General features: G+C 48.9%; 1 protein-coding gene across 1 annotated transcript; it reads left to right on the top strand.

Moving 5' to 3' along the window:
- Positions 1-1,713: 1,713 nt before the first annotated feature.
- On the top strand, positions 1,714-24,562 carry LOC127582691 (calcium and integrin-binding family member 3-like). The gene is made up of 5 exons (XM_052038248.1): positions 1,714-1,874; positions 2,336-2,447; positions 9,853-10,000; positions 23,814-24,009; positions 24,541-24,562. Exons 1-5 carry the CDS (start codon positions 1,714-1,716, stop codon positions 24,560-24,562), a joined length of 639 nt encoding a protein of 212 aa, XP_051894208.1.
- Positions 24,563-26,495: the final 1,933 nt, after the last annotated feature.

Below are 26,495 nucleotides of genomic sequence, written 5' to 3'. Positions count from 1 at the left end.
ATGAACACGGGGGAAGGGTAATGGGGATAACACGCACGCACGGCTGATAGCGAGTTTGGGAAAATCGCAACGGGGGTAAAATACACACACACACTCCCTGAACTGGGTACAAACAATCAAGGAAAAACAATACGATACCCGCCACCCCTTGCCTCAGTGCAGGCATGGCTCTATACTACCAGGATACTAACTAGAACGCTCCCAACCCTATTAATAGTGCACATTTCACCAACACCTCTCCAGCGCCATTCCACGGTTCCTTGGCCTGGGATGAAGCAGGGTGATCCCTCGGGGCAGGCAAAAGAGAGCGAACTGGGCACATGTGGCACTCTTTATAGTGCTGGAGGGCTGGGGGTCCAGCCCAGGTAATATACAGAGGCCAATGGCCCAGTGCCAGCAAGGACTAATCGATTACAAAGGTCAGGTGTGCGCTGATGGGTGGGGCAGGGCCAAACCTTGATTGGCAGTGGTGTGTCTTCCGACCAGGTAATGGGCTGTGCGGTCATGTGACAGCCACGACCCTCCATGATACAGGTGCTTTGTTGAATTTGTGCAAGACGTTTGTGAGGCCGTATTTAGAGTATTGTGTGCAGTTCTGGTCACCTACCTACAGGAAAGATATCAACAAGTTTGAAAGAGTGCAGAGAAAATTTACACGGATGTTGCCAGGACTTGAGGACCTGAGTTACAGGGAAAGGCTGAATAGGTTTGGACTTTATTCCCTGGATTACAGGAGAATGAGGGGAGGTCTTATATTGGTACACAAAATTATTAGAGGAATAGACAGGGTTTTTCCCCTCCAGACTAGAACTAGAGGTCATAGGTTTAGGGTGAAAGGTGAAATATTTAAGGGGAATAGAACATAGAACATTACAGCACAGTACAGGCCCTTCGGCCCACAATGTTGTACCGACATTTTATCCTGCTCTAAGATCTATCTACCCCTTCCCTCCCACATAGCCCTCCATTTCTCTATCATTCATGCGTGTATCTAAGAGTCTCTTAAATGTCCCTAATGTATCTGCCCCAATAACCACTGCAGGTAGTGTGTTCCACGCACCCACCACTCTCTGTATAAAAAAACTTATGACATCCGCCTTATATCTTCCTCCAATCACCTTAAACTTGTGTCCCCTCGTGTTAACCATTGTCGCTCTGGGAAAAGGTCTCTGACTGTCCACTCGATCTATGCCTCTTATCATCTTGTGCACCTCAATCAAGTCACCTCTCCTCCTCCTCTCCAAAGAGAAAAGCCCGAGCTCACTCAACTTATCCTCATATGACATGCTCTCCAATCCAGGCAGCATCCTGGTAAATCTCCTTTGCTCCCTCTCTAAAGCTGCCACACCCTTCCTATAATGAGGCGACCAGAACTGAACACAATACTCCAAGTGTGGTCCAACCAGAGTCCTATAGAGCTGCAACATCACCTCGCGGCTCTTGAACGCAATCTGAAGGGGAATGACTTCACTCAGAGGGTGGTGCGAGTGTGGAACGAGCTGCCAGTGGAAGTGGTGGATGTGGGTTCAATTGTAACACTTAAGAGAAGTTTGGATAGGTACATGAATGAGAGGTATGGAAGGATATGGTCCTGGTGCCAGTAGATGGGACTAGGCAGAAAACAAGGCCGGCATGGACCAGATGGGCCGAAGGGCCTGTTAACTGCTGTAGTGCTCTATGACTCTGTCAACAAAGGAGCATAAAAGGTACGAAATGGGGGCAGTTAGTGAAAGAGAAGAAAAGAAACATAAATGTGGAGCCAGAGGACGCCTTGTGCAGGCCAGGCTGTTCTTACGTGGACACAGAAAGCACGTTTCCCGAGGCGATAGAATTTGGTCATGGGTGTGCAGGCCTGCAACGTGCTCAGATGGAAGGTGAGGGGTTGTTCCTCAGGGCCAGGCTGTAACAGTGCAGGAGCCACTGCCAGATGGGAACGGGATGGTGAAGTAGTGTAATTGTACCAATGTCAGTGCAGTTTCAAGAAGTGCCACTTACCGTGACTTTCAAACATTGTTGGACCAGACACAGTTGCTCGGTTGAGAGTTGTACCTTAAATAGAGGATGTTCCATACAGTTTTACCTGTTATTTCCTGACAGACAGTCAGTTTTACAGCAGTGGATGGGTGCTTGAGGGCTGGCACCAACTCAGTGGGCTGAAGGGCCAGTTTCCGTGCTGTATCACCCATCACTCCATGACACCTGAAGGTGTATCAAGTGCGAGTTCAGCAGTCAGAGGATGTACACAGGTGTGACCCAGCTCCTGCAGGCAGTTTAGCAGTGAGAATCGAACAATGTTTTACTTTCTGGAACAAAGATGCTCTCCCTTTTATTGCAGGTTGTTCCAGCGATACCGAGACCTGGCGCCACAGCTTGTGCCACTCGATTACACGGATAATCCTGATGTGAAGATCCCTTATGAACTGATCGGCAACATGCCTGAGCTGAAGGTAGTCAGGGTGTAACAGCCACCTGCCCGTCCCACCAAACCTTCACTCTAACCCCACGTATCTCCAAGCCTGAAACCTACCAAACCCCAGCCCAACACATCTGTAACCCCAAACCTACCGAACCCCAGCCCAACACATCTGTAACCCCAAACGTACCGAACCCCAGCCCAACGCATCTGTAACCCCAAACCTACCAAACCCCAGCCCAACGCATCTGTAACCCCAAACCTACCGAACCCAATTCACCATAACCCTAACCCCACCACTACCTCACCTTAACCCTAAGCCTACGTAACCCCAGCCGATCTCACCTTAACCCCAACTCAACTTAACCCTACCTAACACTAACCCTATCCAAAAGGTAGATTGTATGGGATCCAGGGAGACTGGCTAATTGGATACACAGTTGGCTTGATGGTAGGAAGCAGAGGATGATGGTGGAAGGTTCTTTTTAAGACTGGAGGCCCGTGACGAGTGGTGTTCCCCGGGGCTCGGTGCTGGGCCCATTGCTATTTGACATCAATATCAATAACTTGCATGAGAATGTACAAGGCAGGGTTAGTAAGTCTGCTGATGATACTAAACTAACTACTGTCCTTGACAGTGAAGATGGTTATCAGGATTTACAGAGGGATCTTGCTCAGCTGGGTAAGTGGGCCAAGGAATGGCAAATGGAGTTTAATTTGGAAAAGTGCGAGTTGTTACATTTTGGAAGACAAATGAGGGTAGGACTTTCACAATGATTGGTGGGCCCTGGGGAGTGTTGTAGAACAGAGGGACCCAGGTACATGGTTCCCTGAAAGTGGTGGTGCAGGTAGACAGGGTGGTGAAGAAGGCTTTTGGCATGCTGGCCTTCATCAGTCAGGGCATCGAGTATGGAAGTTGGGAGGGTATGTTGCATTTGTACAAGACGTCGGTGAGGCCATATTTGCAATATTGTGTTCAGGTTTGGTCACCCTAACAGAGGAAAGATGCCATTAAAGCTGGCAAGGGTGTAGAGGAGATTTCCAAGGATGTTGCCAGGACTCGAGGGACTGAGTTATGGAGAGAGGCTGGGCAGGTTGGGACTGTTTTTGTTGGAACGTAGGAGAATGAGGGGTGATCTTATAGAGGTGTATAAAATCATGAGGGGCATAGATAGGGTGAATGTGCACAGTCTGTTTCCCAGGGTTGGGGAATCCAGAACTAGAGGGCAAAAGTTTAAGGTGAGAGGGGAGAGATTTATTAGGAACCTGAGGGACAATGTTTTCCCCCAGAGGGTGGTCAGTATATGGAACGAGCTGCCAGAGGAAGTGGGTGAGGCAGGTACATGAACAACATTTAAAAGGTACTTGGACAGGTCCATGGATAGGAACGGTTTAGAGGGATGTGGGCCAAATGGGACTGGCTCAGATAGGAATCTTAGTCAGCAGGGACCAGTTGGGTCAAGGTTTCATGCCAACCACATCCTTGCTAAAGTGTGGTGACCAGAATTAACCAGTGTTTTGTAAAATTGCAACATAACATACTGACTTTTACATTCTATGTCCTTCCACATTCCACACGCCTCTTCACCACCTATCAACCTGTGCTGCCATTTTCAGAGGACGATCACTTGGACCCTGATGTCTTTCTGCTAATCAACATTTCCTTGTGCCGGACCATTTTCTGTAGATATCCTACTTCTATTTGGCATCCCAAAACGCATCACCTCACACTTGTTAGTTGAAATCCCGCACTCTGTGACCCTTTTACTTTTATTCCTTTCTGCTATTTACTTCCATATCTGATCCTTTAGTTCCCACTGACTATTGAGAGGCCCGTAGAATAACCCCAGTAAAGTGATCAGCCCTCTCTTATCCCTAAGATCTACCCACATGGTCTCACTGGATGGTCCCTCCAGGATACCCTCCCTACATACCGTTGTGATGCTCTCCCTAATCAGCAGTGTGACTCCCCCTGCTGCCCTTTTGTCAGGTCTGAAACCTCTATACGCCGGAACATTAAGCTGCCAGTCCTCCCCTTCACTCAACCACATTTCCATGATTGCAAAATTATCGTAATCACGATCTGAGCTCCAAGCTCTGACTTATCCATGAGGCTCCTTGCATCAAAGTTGACCCCATACTCGCTAACCTGCCTCTCGCTGCTCTGCCCACTGGACTTGCCCGATTCATCCTCTACAGTCGGGTCAATCTCCCCACCTGCCACACTGACACTGAGTTTCCCAGTCCCCTGACTCAGTAGTTGAAACCTCGCGAGCAGTGGGAGCAAACCTCCCTGTGAGGATCTCGGTCCCCCTTCAGCTTAGGTGCAACCCGTCCTTGTACAGGTCCCACCTGCCCCAGGAGTGATCCCAATGATCCAGGTGCCTAAAGCCCTCCCTCCTGCACCAGCTCTTCAACCACAGATTCATCTGTTCCATCCTCCTAGCCTTACCCGCACTGGGATGTGGCAGGGGCGTAATCCCAAGACCACCAGCCCAGAGCTCCTGCTTTTTAACCTTCTGCCTAACTCCCTGAATTCACTCTGCAGGACCTCGTCCCTCTTTCTACCCGTGCTGTGGGACCAACATGTACCACGGTCTCTGACTGTTCTCTCTCCACCCTCAGAATCTTCTGTACCCGCTCCGAGACGTCCCTGACCCCGGCACCAGGGAGGCAACACACTATCCTGGAGTCTGGCTCTGGGACACAGATACCCCGGTCTGTTCCCCTCAGCAACACATCCCCAGCACTGCTGCTCGCCTGGACTTTGCCCTCCCCTGCTGAACATCAGAGCCAACCCTGGTGCCACCAACTGGGCTGTTGCTCCTGTTTCCCTGAGAGGCCATTCCCCCCAGACGTATCCAACACGGTACACCTGTCTGAGAGGGGAACGACCACAGTGAACTCCTGCACTACCTGCCTGCCCTCACTGCCCCTCCTGGTGATCACCCATCTCTCTGTCTGTACCTGTGGGGTGACCCACTCACTAAACGTACCGTCTACCACATTTTCTGCATCCCGGATATTCCATCGCTATTCCAACTGCAGCTCCAACTGCTCCATACAGTCTGACAGGATCTACAGTCGGACACTTCCTGCGGGTGTAATCACCAGGGACACTGATCTCCCACATCCTGACAATCCCACTGCCCGAGCTTCTGTATCCTTTACCCCAGTCCCTTCTATTAAGGGAGAGAAGAAAAAAATCTTACCAGGTCACTGCTCACCCTCCTCAGTGAAGCCTGAACTTCGACCTCACTGCCTCTCTCAAGATGGCTGCTCCCACTCTACCTGTGGCTCCTTTAGTAACTTCTGTCCTCACTGGTGCTGCTGGTCTCATGATGCCTCCAGGGCTTCGCTCCGTTTCTCTCTCCTCAGATGCTGCCTGACCTGCTGAACATTTCCAGCATTTTTTTTTGCTGTTTAACCTATGCGCAGCATAAGGGAGGGAGAGAGTTATGTAGACACGGTCCATCAGGTGACAGTCACCCCCCTTAGAGCAGGTACACCTGAGGTTTAGGAGGCAGATAGAATGGTGACTGTCGGGGAGGGAAGAGGAAGAAGTCAGGCAGGCAGACACAGCAGGGAACCCCGGAGGCTGTTCCCCTCAGTAACAGGTTTTCCACCTTGGAGGCAGTTGAGGGGGACGACCTGCAGGGGCCTAGCTGCAGTTACCAGGTCTCTGGCACTGGGACTGGTACTGCTGCTCAGAAGGGAAGGGTGGGAAAGAGACATGTGGTAGTGATAGGGGACTCGATAGTCAGGGAAACAGATAGGAGGTTCTGTGGCAGTGAGCATGAATCCCGGATGGTATGTTGCCTCCCAGGTGCCAGGGTCCAGGATGTCACTGATCGGGTCCACAGGATTCTTGAGTGGGAGGGAGAGCAGCCAGAAGTTGTGGTCCATGTTGGCACCAACGACATAGGTAGGGGGATGAGGTCCTGAAGAGTGAGTTCAGGGAGCTCGGCAGAAGACTGAAGAACAGGACCTCCAGGGTAGCAATCTCGGGATTGCTGCCGGTGCCACGTGATAGTGAAGGCAGGAACAGGAGGAGGTGGCAGATAAATGCGTGGCTGAGAAGTTGGTGCAGGAGGGAGGGTTTTAGATTTCTGGATCATTGGGATCCCTTCTCAGGAAGGTGGGACCTGCACAGAGAGGACAGGTTACACCCGAACCAGAAGGGGGCCAATATCCTTGCGGCGAGATTTGCTAGGGTGGTTCGGGAGGGTTTAAACTAGTTTGTGAGGGGGAAGGGAACCGGAGGAGTAGGTTAGAGGAAGAAGGGGATGGGGAAAAGTTAGATCAAACAGGTAGAGAGGCTTTGGGGAAGGAGAAGCAGAATACAGGCTATAAAAGTAGTAAGGTAGATGGACTGAAGTATGTTTACTTAAATGCAAGAAGCGTCAGGAATAAGGGGGATGAACTGAGGGCTTGGATAAGTATGGGGGCCTATGATATTGTGGCTATTACTGAGATGTGGCTGACATCAGGGCAGGAGTGGATATTGAATATTCCTGGTTTTCAGTGTTTTAAGAAGGATAGGGAAGGGGGGAGAAGAGGAGGAGGGGTGGCGATACTGGTCAGGGATAATGTTATGGCTGTGGAAAGGATGGATGTTGTAGAAGGATCATCTCTAGAGTCCGTATGGGTGGAGTTAAGGAACAAGAAAGGAGCAGTTACTCTACTAGGAGTATTCTATAGGCCCCCCAGTAGCAGTAGAGATATAGAGGAGCAGATTGGCAGGCAGTGTTTGGAGAGAAGCAAAAATAACAGGGTTGTTATAATGGGAGACTTCAACTTCCCAAATATAGACTGGAACCTGCTTAGTGCCAAAGGTTTAGATGGGACGGAATTTGTTCAATGTGTCCAGGAGGGATTCCTGACGCAGTATGTTGACGGGCTGACTAGAGGGAATGCCATGTTAGATCTAGTTTTAGGAAATGAACCGGGACAGGTGAAGGATCTATTGGTGGGTGAGCATTTGGGGGACAGTGACCATTGCTCCATAACCTTTAAAATTGTCATGGACAGGGACAGGTGCAGAGAGGACAAGAGGTTTTTCAATTGGGGAAGGGCGAACTACGAGGCTATAAGGAGAGAACTTGGGAGTGTAAATTGGGATGTCCTTTTTGAAGGAAAATGTATCATGGGGATGTGGTCGATGTTCAGGGATCTTATGCAGGATGTTAGGGATAAATATGTCCCGGTGAGGCAGAGAAGGAATGGTAGGGTGAAGGACCCGTGGGTGACGAGAGAGGTGGAACGACTTGTTAGGGAGAAGAAGGTAGCGTACATGAGGTATAAGCAGCAAGGTTCAGACAGGGCCCGTGAGGAATATAGAAGTAGTGAGGAAAGAACTTAAGAAAGGGCTGAGGAGAGCTAGAAGGGGACATGAAAAGGCTTTGGCTAGTAGGGTTAAGGAAAATCCCAAGGCCTTTTTCACGTACATGAACGGTAGGAGGATGGCTAGGGTATAGGTAGGTCCGATTAAGGACAAAGGTGGGAGAATTTGCCTGGAGGCGGCAGAACTGGGAGAAGTTCTCAATGAATACTTCTCCGGTATTCACCAAGGAGAGGGGTCTTGATGATGCGGAAGGGAGTGCTGGTAGGGGTAATGTTCTCAAGGTTGTAGATATCAAGAGAGAGGATGTGTTGAAGTTGTTAAATAACATTAAGACAGGTAAATCTCCGGGGCCTGACGGGATTTACCCCAGGCTGCTTCGAGAGGCTAGGGAGGAGATTGTTGAACCGCTGGTAAGGACCTTTGAGACCTCGTTATCCACGGGGATGGTGCCGGAGGATTGGAGGGTGGCGAATGTTGTCTCCTTGTTCTAAAAAGGTAGTAGGGATAGTCCAGGGAATTACAGACCGGTGAGTCTCACGTCTGTGGTGGGTAAGCTGTTAGAAAGGATTCTAAGGGATAGGATCTATGAACATCTAGAGAATCATGGACTGATTAGGGACAGCCAGCATGGCTTTGTGAAGGAAAGATCTTACCTCACAAGCCTGATAGAGTTCTTTGAGGAGGTGACCAGGAAGATTGATGAGGGCAGTGCGGTAGATGTGGTTTACATGGATTTTAGTAAGGCGTTCGATAAGGTTCCTCATGGTAGGCTTCTTCAGAAGGTCAGAGGCCAAGGGATCCAGGGAAGCTTGGCTGTGTGGATTCAGAATTGGCTTGCCTGTAGAAAGCAGAGGGTTGTGGTAGAAGGAGTGCCCTCGGATTGAAGGCAGTGACTAGTGGTGTCCCGCAGGGATCGGTTCTGGGACCTCTACTTTTTGTGATATTTATAGATGACTTAGATAAGGGGGTGGAAGGCTGGGTTAGTAAGTTTGCGGACGACACTAAGATCGGTGGTGTTGTGGATAGTGTGGAGGGCTGTCGGAACTTACAGAGGGATATTGATAGGATGCAGAGCTGGGCTGACAAGTGGCCGATGGAGTTCAATCTGGAGAAGTGTGAGGTGGTACACTTTGGAAGGACAAACTCCCGGGCAGAGTACAGGGTAAATGGCAAGGTACTTGGCAGTGTAGAGGAGCAGAGGGATCTGGGGGTTGATATTCACAGTTCACTGAAAGTTGCCTCACAGGTGAATAGAGCAGTTAAGAAGGCCTATGGGATGTTAGCTTTCATAAGTCGTGGGATTGAGTTTAAGAGCCACAAGGTGATGATGCAGCTTTACAAAACTCTCGTTAGACCACACTTGGAGAACTGCGTTCAGTTCTGGTCACCGCATTATAGGAAGGATGTGGAGGCGTTGGAGAGGGTGTAGAGGAGATTTACCAGGATGCTGCCTGGATTAGAGCGTATGGAATATGAGGAGAGGCTTAAGGTGCTAGGGCTTTATTCACTGGAAAGGAGGAGGATGAGAGGAGACATGATAGAGGTATATAAAATACTGAAAGGAATACATAGAGTAGACAGTCAGCGCCTCCTTCCCAGGACACCCCACCTCTCAAAAGTAGTCTCAGTCCCCAACTCAACCAACTAGGACGCCCCAATCCCAACTCACCCGATGTACCATCGATCCTTGAAGCCCAATACAAACCCTGAATCTCAAACTCCATACAGCCCAAGCCTCTCCAAATACAAATGAACACAACACAGTCTGAACCTGTCTGATCTCACATCAACCCATCACAACCAAAATAGTCAGAATCTAGTTCTGACATAGGGTCTTTGACCTGAAACATTAACGGTGTCCCTCTCCACAGACGCTGCCTAACCTGCTGAGTGTTTCCAGCATTTTCTGTTTCTATTTTAGACTTTCAGCTTCTGCAGGTTTTTTTGATAATCAGATCAAACTCTAACATGAGCGTCAGAAGGACCAGGCCGTGAGTCCCCTGTGGACATCCTGATGCCCGGTGCTGACCCGCCTCACTCCAAGTTTCCATCAGTGGTGTCTCTGCCACCTATGGGCTGTCTTCTCTAACTGCAGGACAATCCCTTTCGGCAGAGGATAGCAGAGGTGTTCTCCCAGGACAACCAGGGCAACATGACTTTGGACGACTTTCTGGATATGTTCTCTGTACTGAGTGAAATGGCCCCACGTGATCTGAAGGCATGTTATGCATTTAAGATTTATGGTGAGTGTAACTGGACCAATGATTGGGGGTGGGGTCGGTGAACCATCAACGAGGTGGAACATTAGCAAGTTGTTGGGAACAAATATTCAGGGTAATTGCAGAAAGTTTCAAGAATAATAGGGTTGTCATAGCAGGGGATTTTAACTTTCCTAACATGGACTTGGACTGCCATTGTGCTAAGGGCTTAGATGGGGTGGAATTTATTAAGTGTTTTCAGGATGTTTTCTCGGGCAATATATAGAAAGCTCTGCTGGGAGAGGGCAAAATTTGACCTACTCTTGGGAAATGGGGCAGGGCAAGTGAGTGAGGTGTCAGTGGGGGAGCACTTTGGGTTTCCATTAGTTTTGGAAAGAGACAGATCTGGTCCACAATTTAAAGTTCTAAACTGGGTCAAATTTTGACGGTACTAGACGGGAACTTGCAAAAGTTGATTGAGTAGTTTGTTTGCAGGCAAAAGGACCACAGGCTAGTGGGAGGCTTTTAAAAGTGAAATAATGAGAGTTCAAGGTCTTTACATTCCTCTCAGAGTGAAGGGCAAGGCTGGCAGGAGCAGGCAATACCCCTGGCTGCTGAGGGGTATTGAGACTCTGGTCATGAAGGAGGAGGTGGGCTGGGTCAGGTACAGGCAGCTGGGATCAAGTGAATCCCTGAAAAAGAGTATAAGGGATGCAGGAGTGTACTCAAGGAGGAAATCAGGAAGGCAAAAAGGGGGCATGAGAATAGCTTTGGCAGAGCAGATTAAGGAGAAAAGCAAAGAGATTATATGTATGTTGTGGGGAAAAGAGTAACTAGAAAGAGAATAGGGCCCCTCAGGAGATCATGTCTCATGAATTTGATTGAGTTTTTTTTGAAGAATTAACCAAGAAGGTCGATGAAGGCAGGGTGGGAAATGTAGTTTCTATGGACCTCAGAGTAAGCAGAGTTAGGATGAATATGTGGCTTGAGCAGTGGTGCAGGAGGGATGGTTTCACATTCCTGTGTTAACCCGATTTTGAAGTCCCACTTCTGTCTGCTGTAAATCACACAGTGCCACAGGTTAATTCAAACACGTTTATTCAGCAATATATCGCTAGGGAGAAACCTCCTTACTCTCAGGCAGAGTCCGCGACGGGGTTCTCTTAGGTGCAGAGGGGGCAGACAGTAATTTATACAAACATTGTCACGCACACTTTAATGAGTCAGGTGCCGGAGTTCTTGGTTGAGCAGGAAACGGACAAAGGGCTACTGCAGATGGACAAAGAGCAGCCTCACACCCCAGGTTCAGCTCATCGTTTTGCAATCGGGTGAGACAAAGGCAGGTATCACATTTATTGTTTGAGACAGCCTTCCCATTTCCCGTTAAGATTGACCATCATCTCCATAATCAAACATAATGGGAATCCAATGAAGTTCCAGACACAGCAATTACCACACAGCACCCAGGCCAGGAAAGCAGTGGTGTGGCTGTTCTGGCCTGAAGGACACTTTTTAAATCAGTATTTCGAGCAGCCATAATTCTCATCCGTCTTAAGATATGAATACAGTTATAGTTTATTAATCCTACACCTCCTCATTCCCCCCTTTTATCATATCATGCTTAGAACGGGGTTGAGATTTTATTAATAAGGACCTTGCAACAAGTACTCAAGCAGGTCAGCACCACACAGCATATTATTATAATAATTATAAGCCCTACTGCTCCATGCAGCAGGTATGATGCCACTGACCCTCCCATCAGCCACCCCAACCAACCCTTCCCTCCTGCAAGTCCCTGCCCAAAGTTATCTACTTGCTTCTGAATATCCAGAATGGCCTGGGAAATATTGTAGGCCTCATCCCTAACACTGGTGACACATTTATCCCCTATTATGGCACATACTCCCCCTTTCTGAGCTAACAGGTAGTCCACAGCGTACTGGGTCTGTTGGGCATAAAGTCGAAGTTCCGCCATTTCCTGGTTCACTGCCTCCAGGCCCTTGATGCTGCTGTTTCCCAGCACGGTCAGTCTGCAGACGAGGTAGTTCCGATTGTTTGTGGCCATGGTCCCTGCTGAACCCCCCTGAGAGAGAGCACTCAGGAACGCATAGCCGAACGATGATCCCACTACCACAGGATCCCTCCATTCTTCGCAGAATTCCTTACTTACTGACCGTGCTACAAGTCTTCGTCGGATACGAGCTTTCTGGGGGCAGGGGACCGTGACTGGCCCAATCGCTCCTATTGCGAACCAGGCTGGCAGAGTGGGGGTGGCGGTGGTATAGGTACCATTGAAAAGGAGCACATACTCTTCCTTGGCCCGGTAACAGGTTATATTGCCCGTCTGCTGTGGACTAGGCATCTGAGAATACCAAGTGATTCCAGCAACTCTCCTCCCATGAATTCTCAGATAACTTTCCCTGGTTAGCCATTCCAAAGAGACATTTGACACTTTCACATGGGTACTGTTCCCTTCCCCACAAACCCATCGCTCCCCTGCAAGTAGTTCAACACACCTAGTGTTGACACACTCACACCTAAACCTTCCTCCCCTTAATGCACACTTTCTCCCTCTACAACTGGTGGTGGCACATGATAGCGGGTGCTGTACTATCGCTAGCCCACAACCCCATCCCTTACCGTTGAAGCAGTGGGGGAAGGACTGGTGGCTAGTTGTGCTGCTTAGGTCTGCTGTGGTTCCTTGCAAACATTTACCTGGCAGCACCCTCCCGTAAGATCCTGTCTGCCCAATGCACTTTGTTTTCCAGTATTCATATCTTAAGAGAGCCCTGGGGCTCCAGCTTGGTGTGGCTACAAAAAGACCTTTTACTGATTCTGCCAAGGGATAGCAAACAGTGCGATTGCCATGCAGTTGTATATGGGCTTTGTAAAATAAATTGTCTTCTAATGCCCACACACGAATACCGGTAATGATGAAGAGTCCAAATTTAAGAAGCGTCATTTTCCCTCTGGAGGCCATCGTTTACAGTCACTTAGATGAATCCAGCGTTCCTGGCCCTGTACCTTCACTGCTGTCGGGGTCTGGAGTAGTATCTGGAGGGGCCTTTCCATCGAGGTCCCAGCTTAGGTCCTTCCCAGTCCTGTATCAGCACCGACTCTCCAATTTCCAGGTGAGGCAACTCCGCGTCCTTTCCCTCCTGCTGCGTAAATGCGCTCTTCACCTGTGAGTGAAGGAACTTTAACAAGGTCATAAGTTGCCTGAAATATCTTTGTAGTTCATTCCCCCTGATATTAAAGTCAACCTGGGGGAGGGGGGGGGGCTGGGTGTCAGCATCCCATGGGGTTCTTCCCAGGCGTCCATAGACGATTTCGGCAGCTGACACCCCGGTGGCCGAGTGGGGAGTAATTCTCATGTGGTATAGAGCTAATGGGAGAACCTTCAGCCAATTTAGACCCATCTCTGATACTAATTTAGTTAACTTATTCTTCAGGGTGACGTTGGCTCGTTCTACTATACCTGCTGCCTGAGGGTGGTAGGTGCAATGGAACTGCTGTTCGATATGTAGTGCCTCGCACAACTCCTTATTTATTCTCCCTATGAAGTGGGGACCATTGTCTGAACTTATCTGTTGGGGTACCCCAAACCTTGGTGTGATCTCTGTAAGCAATAACTTCACCACTGTTGAGACCTTATTGTTAGTGGTAGGAAAAGCTTCAATCCATCTACTAAATACATCAACAATAAAAAGACATTGGTTATAGCAACGTACACACGGTAATTCAATAAAATTGAGTTGTATACATTCAAAAGGTCCCCCTGGCAAGGGGGTTCTGCCTGCGGCGCACCTCACCCCTTTCCCAGCATTAGTTTGTTGGCATATTAAACATGATCATATTTTGCCTTGTGCTGCTTCCTCCAATCTGGGGTGTCACCAGGTATGTAGTAAAATATTACTCATTCCCTCCTTGCCAAGGTGGGTGTCAGAATGCAGGCAGTCAATAAGCATTGGTAACAAAGAATCAGGTATACATACTTGACCGACTGGAGTAGTCCAGAGGCTGTGTAGCGCACAGTGCGTACACCCGTGCGCCTTCCATACTTGTTTTTCTAAGTCAGGGGTGTCCCCCTGAGAGTGCTGCACAGTGACCATGTCTGGGGTGCCCTGCGTTGCTATTGTCAGTTTATAAACAACTGCCTGTTTTTCTGCAGTTGAAACGATATTAGTCTCCTGGTGTGCTGCCAATTCTGCCTTTGCATCTGCCCTGTTATTGCCCTGTGTTACTAGGGAGGGGTCTGAGAGGTGGACTGAGCATTTAATGATGGCCAATTTTTTAGGGAGGAGGATGGCTTGGAGGAGGTTCTTCACATAAGCTGCATTCTGTATGGGGCTGCCTGTAGAGGTCAGAAATCCTCTGTGCGCCCATAGTTGGCCAAAATCATGGGCAACTCCAAAGCATAGCGGGAATCAGTAAAGATATTAGCTACTCTGTCCTTGGCTAAAACACAGGGTCTAGTCAGGGCAAAAAGTTCTGCCTTTTGGGCAGAGACTGGGGGCTGCAAAGATGTAAACTCTGCAACGTGGGAGTTGTCTACTATAGCGTAGCCACAAAGGCGGGTTCCCTGTTCAGAAACGGAGGAACTGCCGTCAACATACAGGTTTAAGTCTGCTGACTGGAAGGCTTTATCTGAAAGGTCCGGACGGGGTGTAGTCAAAAAGTGGTTACGCAGGAAACAGTCATGTGGTGGATCTTCAAGATCCTCAGGTGGGGCCTCTAGGAAGATGGCAGGGTTAATGGTGGTACAGCATGCAAAGGAGAGGAGCAGGTTATTCAGGACCGCTATCTCATATCAGTTTAAGTGAGCCTGGTAAGGTGTTGCATCTGATGAGAGGTCAGGAGTGCCATTACGGTATGGGAGGAATAAACAACCAGGGTTATATTGGAGGCTGCTGTTACCAGGGAGTAGATCGCTGGAAGATTCTGTGAGCATGGCGGGAGCCCCCAGCAACTGGGTCCAGCTGAGTAGAGTAATCTGCCACCGGTCTTTTTCTATCCCCATGGGTTTGAGTAAGGACGGCTGAAGTGCAGTCCTCCAGAAGGTTCACAAAGAGCTGAAATGGGCGGTCATATAGAGGGCGTCCCGGGGCCGGGGCACTGGCAAGGGCCTGTTTGAGCTTATCAAAGGCCTCCTTTTGTTCCACCATAAGTTCAAAAGGTCCCACGGACTGGCTTGAAGCCAGGGGTGTGAGGTGCTTAGTAAGGAGGTCCACGTTAGGTAGCCACTGCCTGCAGAAATTTACGAAACCTAAGAAGGCGCGCATACCCTTTGGGATAGTGGGCGGTGGGGTGGCAATGATGGGTGCAATACATTCGAGAGTGAGCTGCCGCTCAGTGGCGCTTGAAAGGGTGCCCAGAAATTTTACCTGGCGCTGGGTTCGTTTTACTTTCTGTGGAGGTATCACGTATCCCCAAGAATGGAGCACATTAAGTAGTCTGTTGGTATTGCGATGTTGGCGGTCTCCGAGGGACTTGCCAATAAAAGGTCACCGACATACTGAACAGTGGATTCGTCAGAAAGTTGTAACTCTTGGAGTTGTTTATGCAAAACTTGGGAGAAAATAGTCGGAGTGTATAAAACCTTGCGGGAGACGCGTCCAGGTGTATTGCTGACCTTGGAAGGTGAAAGCAAACAGGTACTGTGATTCGGGGGATAAGGGAATTGCAAAAAAATGCGTGCTGGAGATTTATGAGTGTAAAAATACAGGAGTTGGCCGGGATGTTACTGAGGGTGGTGGCGGGGTTCGGGACCACGGGATGCAGTGGCTCCACTATGTCATTGACCTTATGCAGGTCTTGGACCAGGCACCATTCTGCCCTTCTGGGTTTGGGGACAGGCACGATGGGGGTGTTACAGGGTGATTGGCAGGGAACCAGGATGCCCTGTTTGCAGAAGGAATCTATTAAATGGGTTATTCCTTCAACCGCCTCTCTCCGGAGGGGGTACTGTTGGACGGAAGGCAATTGTGCTCCCGGCCTTACGTGGATTTGGATCGGGGTCACTGGGGTGAATCGGGGTTTGGCTCATCCGAAGGGAGTCGGTGGGGCTGATGGTGGCATAAACAGCCTGTTACTGAAAAAGGGGTGAGGTAGTAAGTCAGGGTCCTTTCTGGCAGTATCTGGGGAACCCCGTAAAGGCCTGTGTCTGCCTGTACTTCAAGTCGGTTTGCTAGGAATCCCAGCTCCTTTGGCCTATGACTGACAAGGTAATGTGGGGGGACACTAGGCCTGACTGATTCCACAATTCATCAGGCACTTGAACTAGAAGTGCTGTACCCTCCTTGCCTGCTACTGCCCCTAAAACAGTAGCTGTCACCATGCTATGCAGGAGGGGAGCATACAAGATTTCCAGCTCCCTTGAGAGTCCTGTGGGGTCATAAGCTAGTGTAACATGTGGGTCAGGGCCTTTAAGGGTGGGTCAAAATCTTTGTTCGTGAAGAGTACCGCCCACTACTGAGGAGGCTGGTGAAGCCAAAGGATCCTTTGGGATTTAGGGCTGGTAATGGTAATTCCTTCATCCAGGCATTGTATTTTGAGTCAGAGGGAGCAGAGCAGGTCCCTCCCAGCCAAGTTAACCCCTAAGTCTGGTGTTACTGCGAATTGGATCAGACATTGCTGATTCCCAAATTTCACTCGTAACAGTTCCGTTAATGGGTAGGACCTCTCCTGTCCCTCCAGCCCACTCAATGAGATGGTGGCCGTGGAAAGTTTAAAATCATGGTGGTCAATGCAGGGAGCGTCAAGGGTCGAAGTATTGGCCCCTGTATCTATCATAAAGGGGATCAGTTTCCCTTCGACTAATAAATTGACGATGGGTTCATCATCTGGGTTATCGGTGAGGGCAGGGTACATGGGGTGGCTACTTCCTACGGTTAGTCAGGTGGAGAATGGGTTTCTAGTTGAGAAAGGCTGCCGTGTGCTGGGGGGGTCTGGCCTGCCGTTGGTAGTGGGGGCAATTCCGCCACCAATGGTCAAGTGCTCCACACTGGTAGCACCCAGGTCCCCTGGGTCCTGGGTAATTACGAGGGTGCGGTGGTGGCGTGTGAGGGGGTCGGTACGCTGGGGCTCTTGGGCCGTTGGGGCGTATTGCATACCTTCTATCGGACCGGTCAACCCATCCTGGAGCGCAAAACTGCGGCTCCATTTGGTATTATGTATTATTGGGACAGGCAGGTTGGGGCCGAGGTGGCCTTTGGACCATCTCCTGTTTTACCCTTGTGGCTTTTGAAGTGGACCAGGGCCCTTCTCATATTTTGTCGTGTATGGTCAGGCCAATTCGTGTCATTAGTGCAGACAGCTGACCTCACTCCCTCAGGGATACATTGTAGTAGGAGGGCGTTAAACTGAGGGGAGGCATTGCCTCTGTTATAGGTGCTGTAAAGTGAGCAGAAACAATCCCAAAAATCTGGACTGTCCTCACCCTGTTTCGGTCGGCATTCTAAAACCTTAACTATGTCAATGGGCTGTTGGAGGGTCTTGCGGAGGGCAGCTCTCATGGTGTCTACCTGGTTCGAAGCCTGGACGGCCGCTTGGAAAGCTGTCCAGTCCGCGTAGTTACCCAGGTGCTCTTTCCACCCATCTGCCTCAGCAGTTGTAAGAGTCATGCAGCAAAGACTAAAAAGGTCCTGGGGTGTTGCCTGGTACATCTGAATTGTCCCAATGATATCATCTATAAAATCCTCTGGGTTGGTTTTACGGTTGGGCGCCTGACTCATGATTAAGCACATCTCCTGAAGTTTCAAAGGGGTGTAAATTTGGATCATGGGATTAGTGGGCGCTCGGGCTGGATCGGGATTGGGGACACTCCTATTGGGGAGCTGTCTTTTAGCCTTAATTCCCTTCCCCTTATTCGGCATAGGTGATGGGTCGAGACTTCCAGGGTCATCACTATTAGTGGTAGAATCGGAGTCATAATCATTGCCCGAGGATCTATTATAGGTCTGCCCCCTACCAAAAGGTTCCGCTGTATGTCTGTGGCTTTAGAACCGTTTAGAGGCGGTCTTTCTCTCTGTCTAAGCTGATTTCTAGTTCAGGAGGCGATCGGGTCATGGGACTGTTCTTGTGACGGGACTTGGCTGGCAGTAATGGTTTGCGGACCAGCCACATTATATGGGGGCGGCAGTGAAATTGGGGGGTAGATAGGGGCTGTGGGTCAAACCCTCTAACCCTCCTCACTCTTGTCAATATGGTTATTTTGGAACAACAGGGGCACACCAGACATGTCGGGAGGTGCCTCCACTCTCTCCTCGCTGTTATTCGTTTTATTACTATTTCTACGTTTTTCCTCATTCTTCTGATCCATCCCTTCCCTTTCCCTTCTGCTTCTCTCCACCGTGCTCTCTGCACTGAGACCTCAGAACCTCCCAACTCTTGGCATTGCCTTTCTCATCACATACACTAATCCCTCTTCTACGTGCATTATGTTCCCAACTATTCTGTTTAGATCTACTTGTTAGGTCTTCGGCCGTTTTTCTCCAAGTAGACATTCATATTTGTCATATTTCCCCAGTATTCCGTTCCCAAATCGCCTTTTCTGCCTTTTGACACTAATCCAAATCCCAGGTTCCCCCTAATGGCCATATTTCATTTCCCAATTTTTTATTGAGGCATGCCAATGATTTGCAGAAGTTATACTCATTTTTCGGATCATCTTTACATAGTTTAGATAGTGGGGTATTGGACCCAGACTTATCCAGAGTTTGTCCCATTTTTTTCACTCTCTCTCCTTTTTTCTTTAACCGTACAGTACAGATCGCTGCGATTATCTTATGACCGGTCTCTTTCCTTCACCCACTTTCAGGTTCCTGACCTTCCCGTGGGGGATTTCCCCTCTTAAGAACCGGTCTAAGGCAGGGTGGTAGTACCGGAGAACCGATCTCAATACTTAGAGCTCTAAACTTTAAAATTCACGAACTTAAACTAACCCTGACTGGGGGCTTGAACCCCAAACCTTAAATTGACCCTTGACATTAACAGGGGTGTCCAAGCCCAATCATATAAAACTTGCCCAAGGCAAACCACAAATGAACCTCGAATAACCTTGATTTTAAGCCCAGTCCTCTTACCTGTGGCACTCAGACAGGTTCACGAGGAGTCCGTCAGAGGGTTTTCGATAAGCGAAGGGATCGGTCAGGAGTCCGGCTGCCTGAGAGGGATCAAGGTGAAGTTTACCTTGTGGGCCCTTCCGTCTCAGGTAGTCGTTGTTCCTGTTGATCGCTCACGCCGCTTCCGAAACCTCGTCTTGGACTCCTGGCTGGCTCGCCAAATTGTTAACCCAATTTTGAAGTCCCACTTCCATCTGCTGTAAATTGCACAGTGCCACAGGTTAATTCAAACGCGTTTATTCAGCAATATATCGCTGGAGAGAAACCTCCTGACTCTCAGGCAGAGTCCGCGGTGGGGTTCTCCGAGGTACGGGGGTGGAGGGCAGACAGTAATTTATACAAACATTGTCACGCACACTTTAATGAGTCAGGTGCCGGAGTTCTTGGTTGAGCAGGAAACGGACAAAGGGCTACTGCAGATGGACAAAGAGCAGCCTCACACCCCAGGTTCAGCTCATCGTTTTGCAATCGGGTGAGACAAAGGCAGGTATCACCTTCATTGTTTGAGACAGCCTTCCCATTTCCCATTAAGATTGGCCATCATCTCCATAGTCAAACATAATGGGAATCCAATGAAGTTCCAGACACAGCAATTACCACACAGCACCCAGGCCAGGAAAGCAGTGGTGTGGCTGTTCTGGCCCGAAGGACACTTTTTAAATCAGTATTTTGAGCAGCCATAATTCTCACCTGGCTTAAGATATGAATACAGTTACAGTTTATTAATCTTACACCTCCTAACCTGGGGCATTGGAACCAGTTCTGGGGAAGGTGGGACCAGTACAAACCGGACAGTCTACACCTGGGCAGGACTGGGATCAATGTCTCAGTTTGCTAGTGCTGTTGGGGAGGGTTTAAACTAATATGGCAGGTGGATGGGAATCCATGCAGAAAGAGGGAAGCAGAGACCAGAGCAAAAGTTAGAAAAAAGTTAAACGCAGAGGACACATAGGTTACTAGATTCTAAAAGGACAATGAGTGTAAGGGCACTTTATCCGAATGCCCGTAGTATTCGAAACAAGGTCAGTGAACTTGTGGCACAAATCAGTACAAAGGGCTGTGATTTAGTGGCCATTACAGAAACGTGGTTGCAGGGTGGAGATGAGTGGGAATTAAATACCCAAGAGTATCAGGTGATACAGAAGGATAGGCAGGAAGGTAAGGGAGGTGAGGTAGTGCTCTTAATTAAGAATGAGATCAGGGCGATAGCGAGAGACAATACAAGATCCAAGGTGCAGAATGTTGAGTCAATCTGGGGAGAGATTAGGAACATTGAAGGCGAAAAAAAAAATCGTTGGTGGGAGTTGTCTGTCGGCCACCGAATAATAACATTACAGTAGCACAGGCAATAAACCCAGAAATATTTGATACATGTAAGAATGGAACCGCATTTGTGATGGGGCACTTTAACTTGCACATAGATTGGGTGAATCAAGTTGATTGAGGCAGTCTTGAGGAGGACGTCATAGAATGCATCCATGATAGCTTTGTGGAACAGCATGTTAGTGACCTACAAGGGAAAATGCTGTCTTCGATCTGGTCCTGTGCAATGACGATCTTGTAGTTAGGGATCCTCTTGGAAAGAGAGACCATTCTATGATTGAATTTCTCATACAAATGGAAGGTGCAATAGTTCGATCTATAACCAGTGTATTGTGCCTAAACAAGGGAACAGGATGAGGGAGGAATCGGCTAGCATAGACTGGGAACACAGGCTGTGTGGTGGAACAGTGGAAGACTTTCAAAGAAATTTTTCATGCTGCTCAACAAAAGTATATTCCAGTCAAAAGCAAGGACAGGAAGGGCGGGGAGAGATGAGGAAATAAAAGAAGGCAATAAAAAAATAAAAAAAGCTCATGCGTACAAAGCATAATTTACCAAAATTCTCTAGACAGGTCACGGCGGATTGCCATTGTTTAAAAATGGATGTAGGCGAAATGCAGGTAACTATAGGGCCAGTTAGTTTAATGTCTGTAGTTGGGAAAATGCTTCAAGCTATTATTAAGAAATAGTGAGACATCTGGATAGAAGTGGTTCCATCAGGTAGAGGCAGCATGGATTCAGGAAGTGCAGTGGATGCCTTTTATGCAGCACCTTATTGAACTCCTTCTGGAAATCTAAGTATACAACATCCACCTGTTCCGTTCTATCCACTGTGCTCATTGTATCCTCAGTTATCCAAGGCTGGGTCTCCCCACCCTTCCTGTCCTTGCTTTTGATTTGAATATACTTTTGTTGAGCACCACAAAAAATCTCTTTGAAAGTCTTCCACAGTTCCTCAACTTGGAGTTGGGGGTAATGTATTAGCATGGATAGGGATTGGTTAACTAATAGAAGGCAGAGAGTTGGGATAAATGGGTGTTTCTCTGGTTGGCAATCAGTGGTGAGTTTGGTGTCACAGGGGTCGGTGCTGGGCCTGCAACTGTTCACAATATACATTAACAATCTGGAAGAGGGGACTGAGTGTAGTGTATCTAAGTTTGCTGATGACAGTAAATTGAGTGGAAAAGCAAATTGTGCAGAGGATGCGATGCAGAGAGATATAGATGAGTGCGCAAGGGTCTGGCAGATGGAGTACAATGCTGGTAAATGTGAGGTCATCCACCTTGGAAAGAAAAATAGAAGATCAGATTACTATTTAAATGGTGAAAGATTGCAGCACGCTGTTGTGCAGAGGGAGTTGGGAGTGCTTGTGCATGAATCACAAAACATTGGTTTGCAGGTGCAACAGGTTATCAAGAAGGCAAATGGAACGTTGCCCTTCATTGCTGGAGGGATTGAATTTAAGAGCAGGGAGGTTATGCTGCAACTGTACAGGGTACTGGTGAGGCCGCACCTGGAGTACTGCCTGCAGTTCTGGTCTCCTTACTTGAGGACAGATGCACTGGCTTTGCAGAGGAAGTTCACCAGGTTGATTCTAGAGATGAGGGGGTTAGCCTATAAGGACAGATTGAGTCACCTCGGACTATACTTGCTGTAATTCAGAAGAATGAGAGGGGATCTTATGGAAACATATAAAATTATGAAAGGGATAGAGGCAGGAAGGTTGTTTCCACTGGTAGGTGAGACTGGAACTAGGGGACATACCCTCAAGATTCGGGGGAGTAGATTTGGGATGGAGATGAGGACAAACTGCTTTACCCAGAGAGTAGTGGATCTGTGGAATTCTCTGCACAGGGAAGCAGTAGAGGCTACCACATTAAATATATTTAAGGCACAGTCAGGTAGATTTTTGCATAGTAGGGGAATTAAGGGTTATGGGGAAAAGGCAGGTAAGTGGAGCTGAGTCCACGGCCAGATCAGCCATGATCTTATTGAATGGCAGAGCAGGCTCGACGGGCCAGATGGCCTCCTCCTGCTCCTATTTCTTATGTTCAGTAAGGCCTTTGATAAGATTCTGCATGGTAGGCTGCTACGAAAAGTTAGATCGCATGGAACCCAATGAGAGCTGGCTAAATGGATACACAATTGGCTTGATGGTAGGAAGCAAAGGATGATGGTGGAAGGTTGTTTTTTGGACTAGAGGCCGTGACCACTGGTGTTCCTCAGGGGTTGGGCCCATTGCTATTTGTCATCTATGTCGATGATTTGGATGATGATGTACAAGGCATAGTCAGAAATTTTGCAAGTGACACTAAAATAGGTGGTGTCGTGGACAGTAAAAGGGTTATCATGGTTTACAGAGGGATCTTGCTCAGCTGGGTAAGTGGGCCGAGGAATGGCAAATGCAGTTTAATTCAGATAATTGCGAGGTGTTGCATTTTGGGAAGACAAATGAGGGTTGAATTTTCACAGTGAATGGTAGGGCCTGGGTAGCATTGTAGAACAGAGGGACCCAGGAGTACAGGTACATGGTTCCTTCAAGGTGGCATCACAGGTAGACAGGTGGTGAAGAAGGCTTCTGGCATGCTGGCATTCATCAGTCAGGGAACTGAGTATAGAAGTTGGGATGTTACATTGCAGTTGTACAAGACGTTGGTGAGGCCGCAGTTGGAACATTGTGTTCAGTTTTGGTCACCCTGATATAGGAAAGCTGCCGGTAAGCTGGCAAGATGGCAGAGGAGATTTACAAGGATGTTGCTGGGACTCGAGGGACTGAGTTATGGAGAGAGGTTGAGCAGGTTGGGACTGTTTTCATTGAAGTGTAGGAGAATGAGGGGTATAAAATCATTAGGGGCATAGATCAGGTGAGTGCAGAGTCTTCTTCCCAGGGTTGGGGAATCAAGAACTGGAGGGCATAGGTTTAGGGTGACAGGGGAGAGGTTTAATAGGAACCTGAGGGGGCAGCCCTTTCCCCCCAGAGGGTGGTCGGTATATGGAACGAGCTGCTAGAGGAAGTGGGTGAGGCAGGTACATGAACAACATTTAAAAGGTACTTGGACAGGTTCAAGGAAAGGAAAGGTTTAGAGGGAAATGAGCCAAATGCAGGCAAATAGGACAAGCTTAGGCAGGAATCTTGGTCAGCATAGGCCAGTTGGGCCGAAGGGCCTGTTTCCGTGCTGTACGACTCCAAGTCCTGTACACTTCCAGCTCTGCTGTTTCTGTTAAACAGTTGGGTAGAGTTCAGTATCTACAGTCAGTCGGGGGCAGGGGGGTTGGTGGGAGGAGAAGGATCTTCAAACTGCTGCACCCCTTCAACCCTTGCTCAGCTGGTATCAATCCTTTAGACAAGTCCACATCTGGTCATTATTCTCATGGATTAAATGATGCAATGGAGTTACATTTCTTTCAAACAGATTTTAACAATGATAATTTTATCTGTAAATCGGATTTGGAGAAGACTTTGATCAAACTGACTCGAAATGAGCTGACGCCGGAGGAGGTGACGCTGGTGTGTGACAAGGTTCTGGGGGAAGCAGATCTGGACAATGATGGCAAAATATCACTGGAGGATTTTCAGCACATGCTTGTGCGCTCACCGGACTTCCTCAGGTACGGTTCCCAGCTGCACTTCCACCTCCTGAGCCCCAGGAGCCGGCCCTCCTCCAGCCTCCACAGTAACTGCTTGACATTGATCCCCACGGTCAGGACCGCCTGCACTCGTTCTCCACACTGCCTACTTCTCCTCTGGTCCCTGCACCGACTCCCATGTGGGATCGGCGGAGAGCAGGGTCTGGATGGGGAGTTGTGGGGGATGAGGCCATTCCTGGTTACAGCAGAGACCGTGATTGAAGGATGCAGTGGGCGGCTGTCATAGGATTGAGCTGATGGGGAAGGTGCAGTGCAAGTGCCAGTTCCGTTGGTACAGTCCTTCAAAGAACATCTGCCTCAATGTTTCAGCAACTGGTTCAGGAGCTCTGGTGGGTCTGGGGCTCATTTGAGTGAATGTTGCAGTCGAGTCACCGCGGTCCCTGTACACGGCCTGACTGTCCATCCGTGGGTCACTGTGGTCCCTGTACCGTCGATCAGTTTGTACCTGCATTGTCGCATTGAATTGCACGATTGGAATATTTTGTTTTGCAGCACTTTCCACATCCGAATCTGAGCAAGACCAGCCCCTACATCCCACACAGGACCTGGAGACATCAAGAGAGTAAGGTATCCCTGAGCAGAGACCGGCTGCTTCCTGTGTGCACATCTACAAGTATTGATTTTGTCATCTGCCTGGAGAGGAGTCAGTACAGTTCGATTCTGCAAACATGTCACTTATCAGCTGGAGTCTCAGTGCCGGCACTGGTAACCACGCTGCTCCTTCACCGGTTATCCATCACCAAGTTATACTGTCAGCCGTGCTCTAGTCGTTCAGCACAGAAACAGGCCCTTCAGCCCACCCTGTACATGTCCACCAACGATGTCCCTACACCAGGCCCATCGACCACACGATCCCACTGAATTGTTCATCCAGACTTGCGTTACCGGTTACGAGGTCCCAGTGTCCACCTTCCTCATGGTCAGTGCATCCAGGATCTAGCAGCCACTGGCTGAACATTTTCCTCAGATCCTTTGAGCCTCTCACCTGTGAAACCTCTGGCATCTGACGTTAGGTAACTGCACTGTGGGGAGAAGTGTCCTGCCGTATGCCCTGTCTGTGCCCCTCGGTTTCGTCGTTGGCCCCCACTCCAGCAAAACAAATCCAACCTCTCCACATAACTGAAACCCTCCATCCCAGGCAACACCCTGGTGAGTCTCCTCTGCAGCTCAATCACATCCTTCCTACAGTGTGGTGACCAGAACTGCACGCAGTGTTCAAGTTATTGTCCTGGGTATACATGTCCAGTGTATAACTGCCAGCTGTGACCCAACCAACATCTGATATTGTTGTACCCTGACCTTCCTGCTCTTGTATTTTACAACCTGGCTAATGAAGGCAAGCATCCCATTGGGCTTCTTCACTGTCACTATCAGGGATCATCGAGACACGGAGACATCCAGCATGGAAACAGGCCCTTTGGCCCACTGATTCCATGCCAGCCATCAACCACCCATCTACCTTTATCCTGTGCTGGTCCTAGGCTTTCTCCACATCCCTTGGACTTCTACACCCAGGTCTGTCTGTTCCTCAGTACTCCCTCGGGTCTTACCTCCCCTTGGCATCTCTAACATTTATCAGGATTAAATGCCACCCGTCCCTCTGACCAGCTGCTCCACATCACCCTGTGGCCGAACAGATTCTCTGACACATGCTGCATTCACCAGCGAGTCTCCAATCACCACACACTCCCTGGTCACACCGAGCAGTTCGATTCCTCAAGTGAGCAATCACCAGTTTGACTGCTTGCATCACTCGTCAGGTACACGTTGATTTTCACTCCTGCCGGTGATCACCAGGCCACACATTACTGCCCCCACCTTACGGGTCACTGTAGTTTGATTGCTCCAAGGCATTGGCAGTCGACTCCTGAATGGTGCTCTGTGTGGAAACCTGTGCCCATGGTGACTGCTCTTGTACAGAGTGGCCTGCAGTCAGTGGCTGGGTGTATTAGGTAGCTCTTGTTCCCAATCAGACACCCACTGACTGGTGTGGCGGAGCAGGCTCGATGGGCCAAATGGCCTAATTCTGCCTCTATATCTCATGGTCTTATGGCTTGTTGACTGGAAGATGGGTGACAAGGTCAGCCAGTAAGAGGAATTGGGGAGCTGATGGGTGAACATGAGGGGGAATAAGTTGTAGGGGTACAGAAAGAAAGGGGAATGGGAGTAATGGGATTACACTGATGGGATCTGGGGTGGACCTGATGTTGTATTTGCTTCTAGCAACTCTCCTGGCAGTGTGTTCCAGGCACCCACCACTCTCTGTATAAAAGAAAACTTGCCTCATAAATCTCCTTTAAACTTTGCCCCTCTCAACCTTAAATGCATTTCCTCTGGTACTTCACATTTCTACCCTATCTATTCTTCTCATAATTTTATAAACCTGTCAGGTCTCCCCTCAGCCTCGGACACTCCAGAAAAAACAACTCAAGTTTGTAGTGAATATC

The sequence above is a fragment of the Pristis pectinata genome, chromosome 24, assembly GCF_009764475.1.
Source record: "Pristis pectinata isolate sPriPec2 chromosome 24, sPriPec2.1.pri, whole genome shotgun sequence".
Taxonomy (NCBI): domain Eukaryota; kingdom Metazoa; phylum Chordata; class Chondrichthyes; order Rhinopristiformes; family Pristidae; genus Pristis; species Pristis pectinata.
Note: the sequence above shows the minus strand (reverse complement) of the source record. Positions and strands in the feature narration are given on the sequence as shown.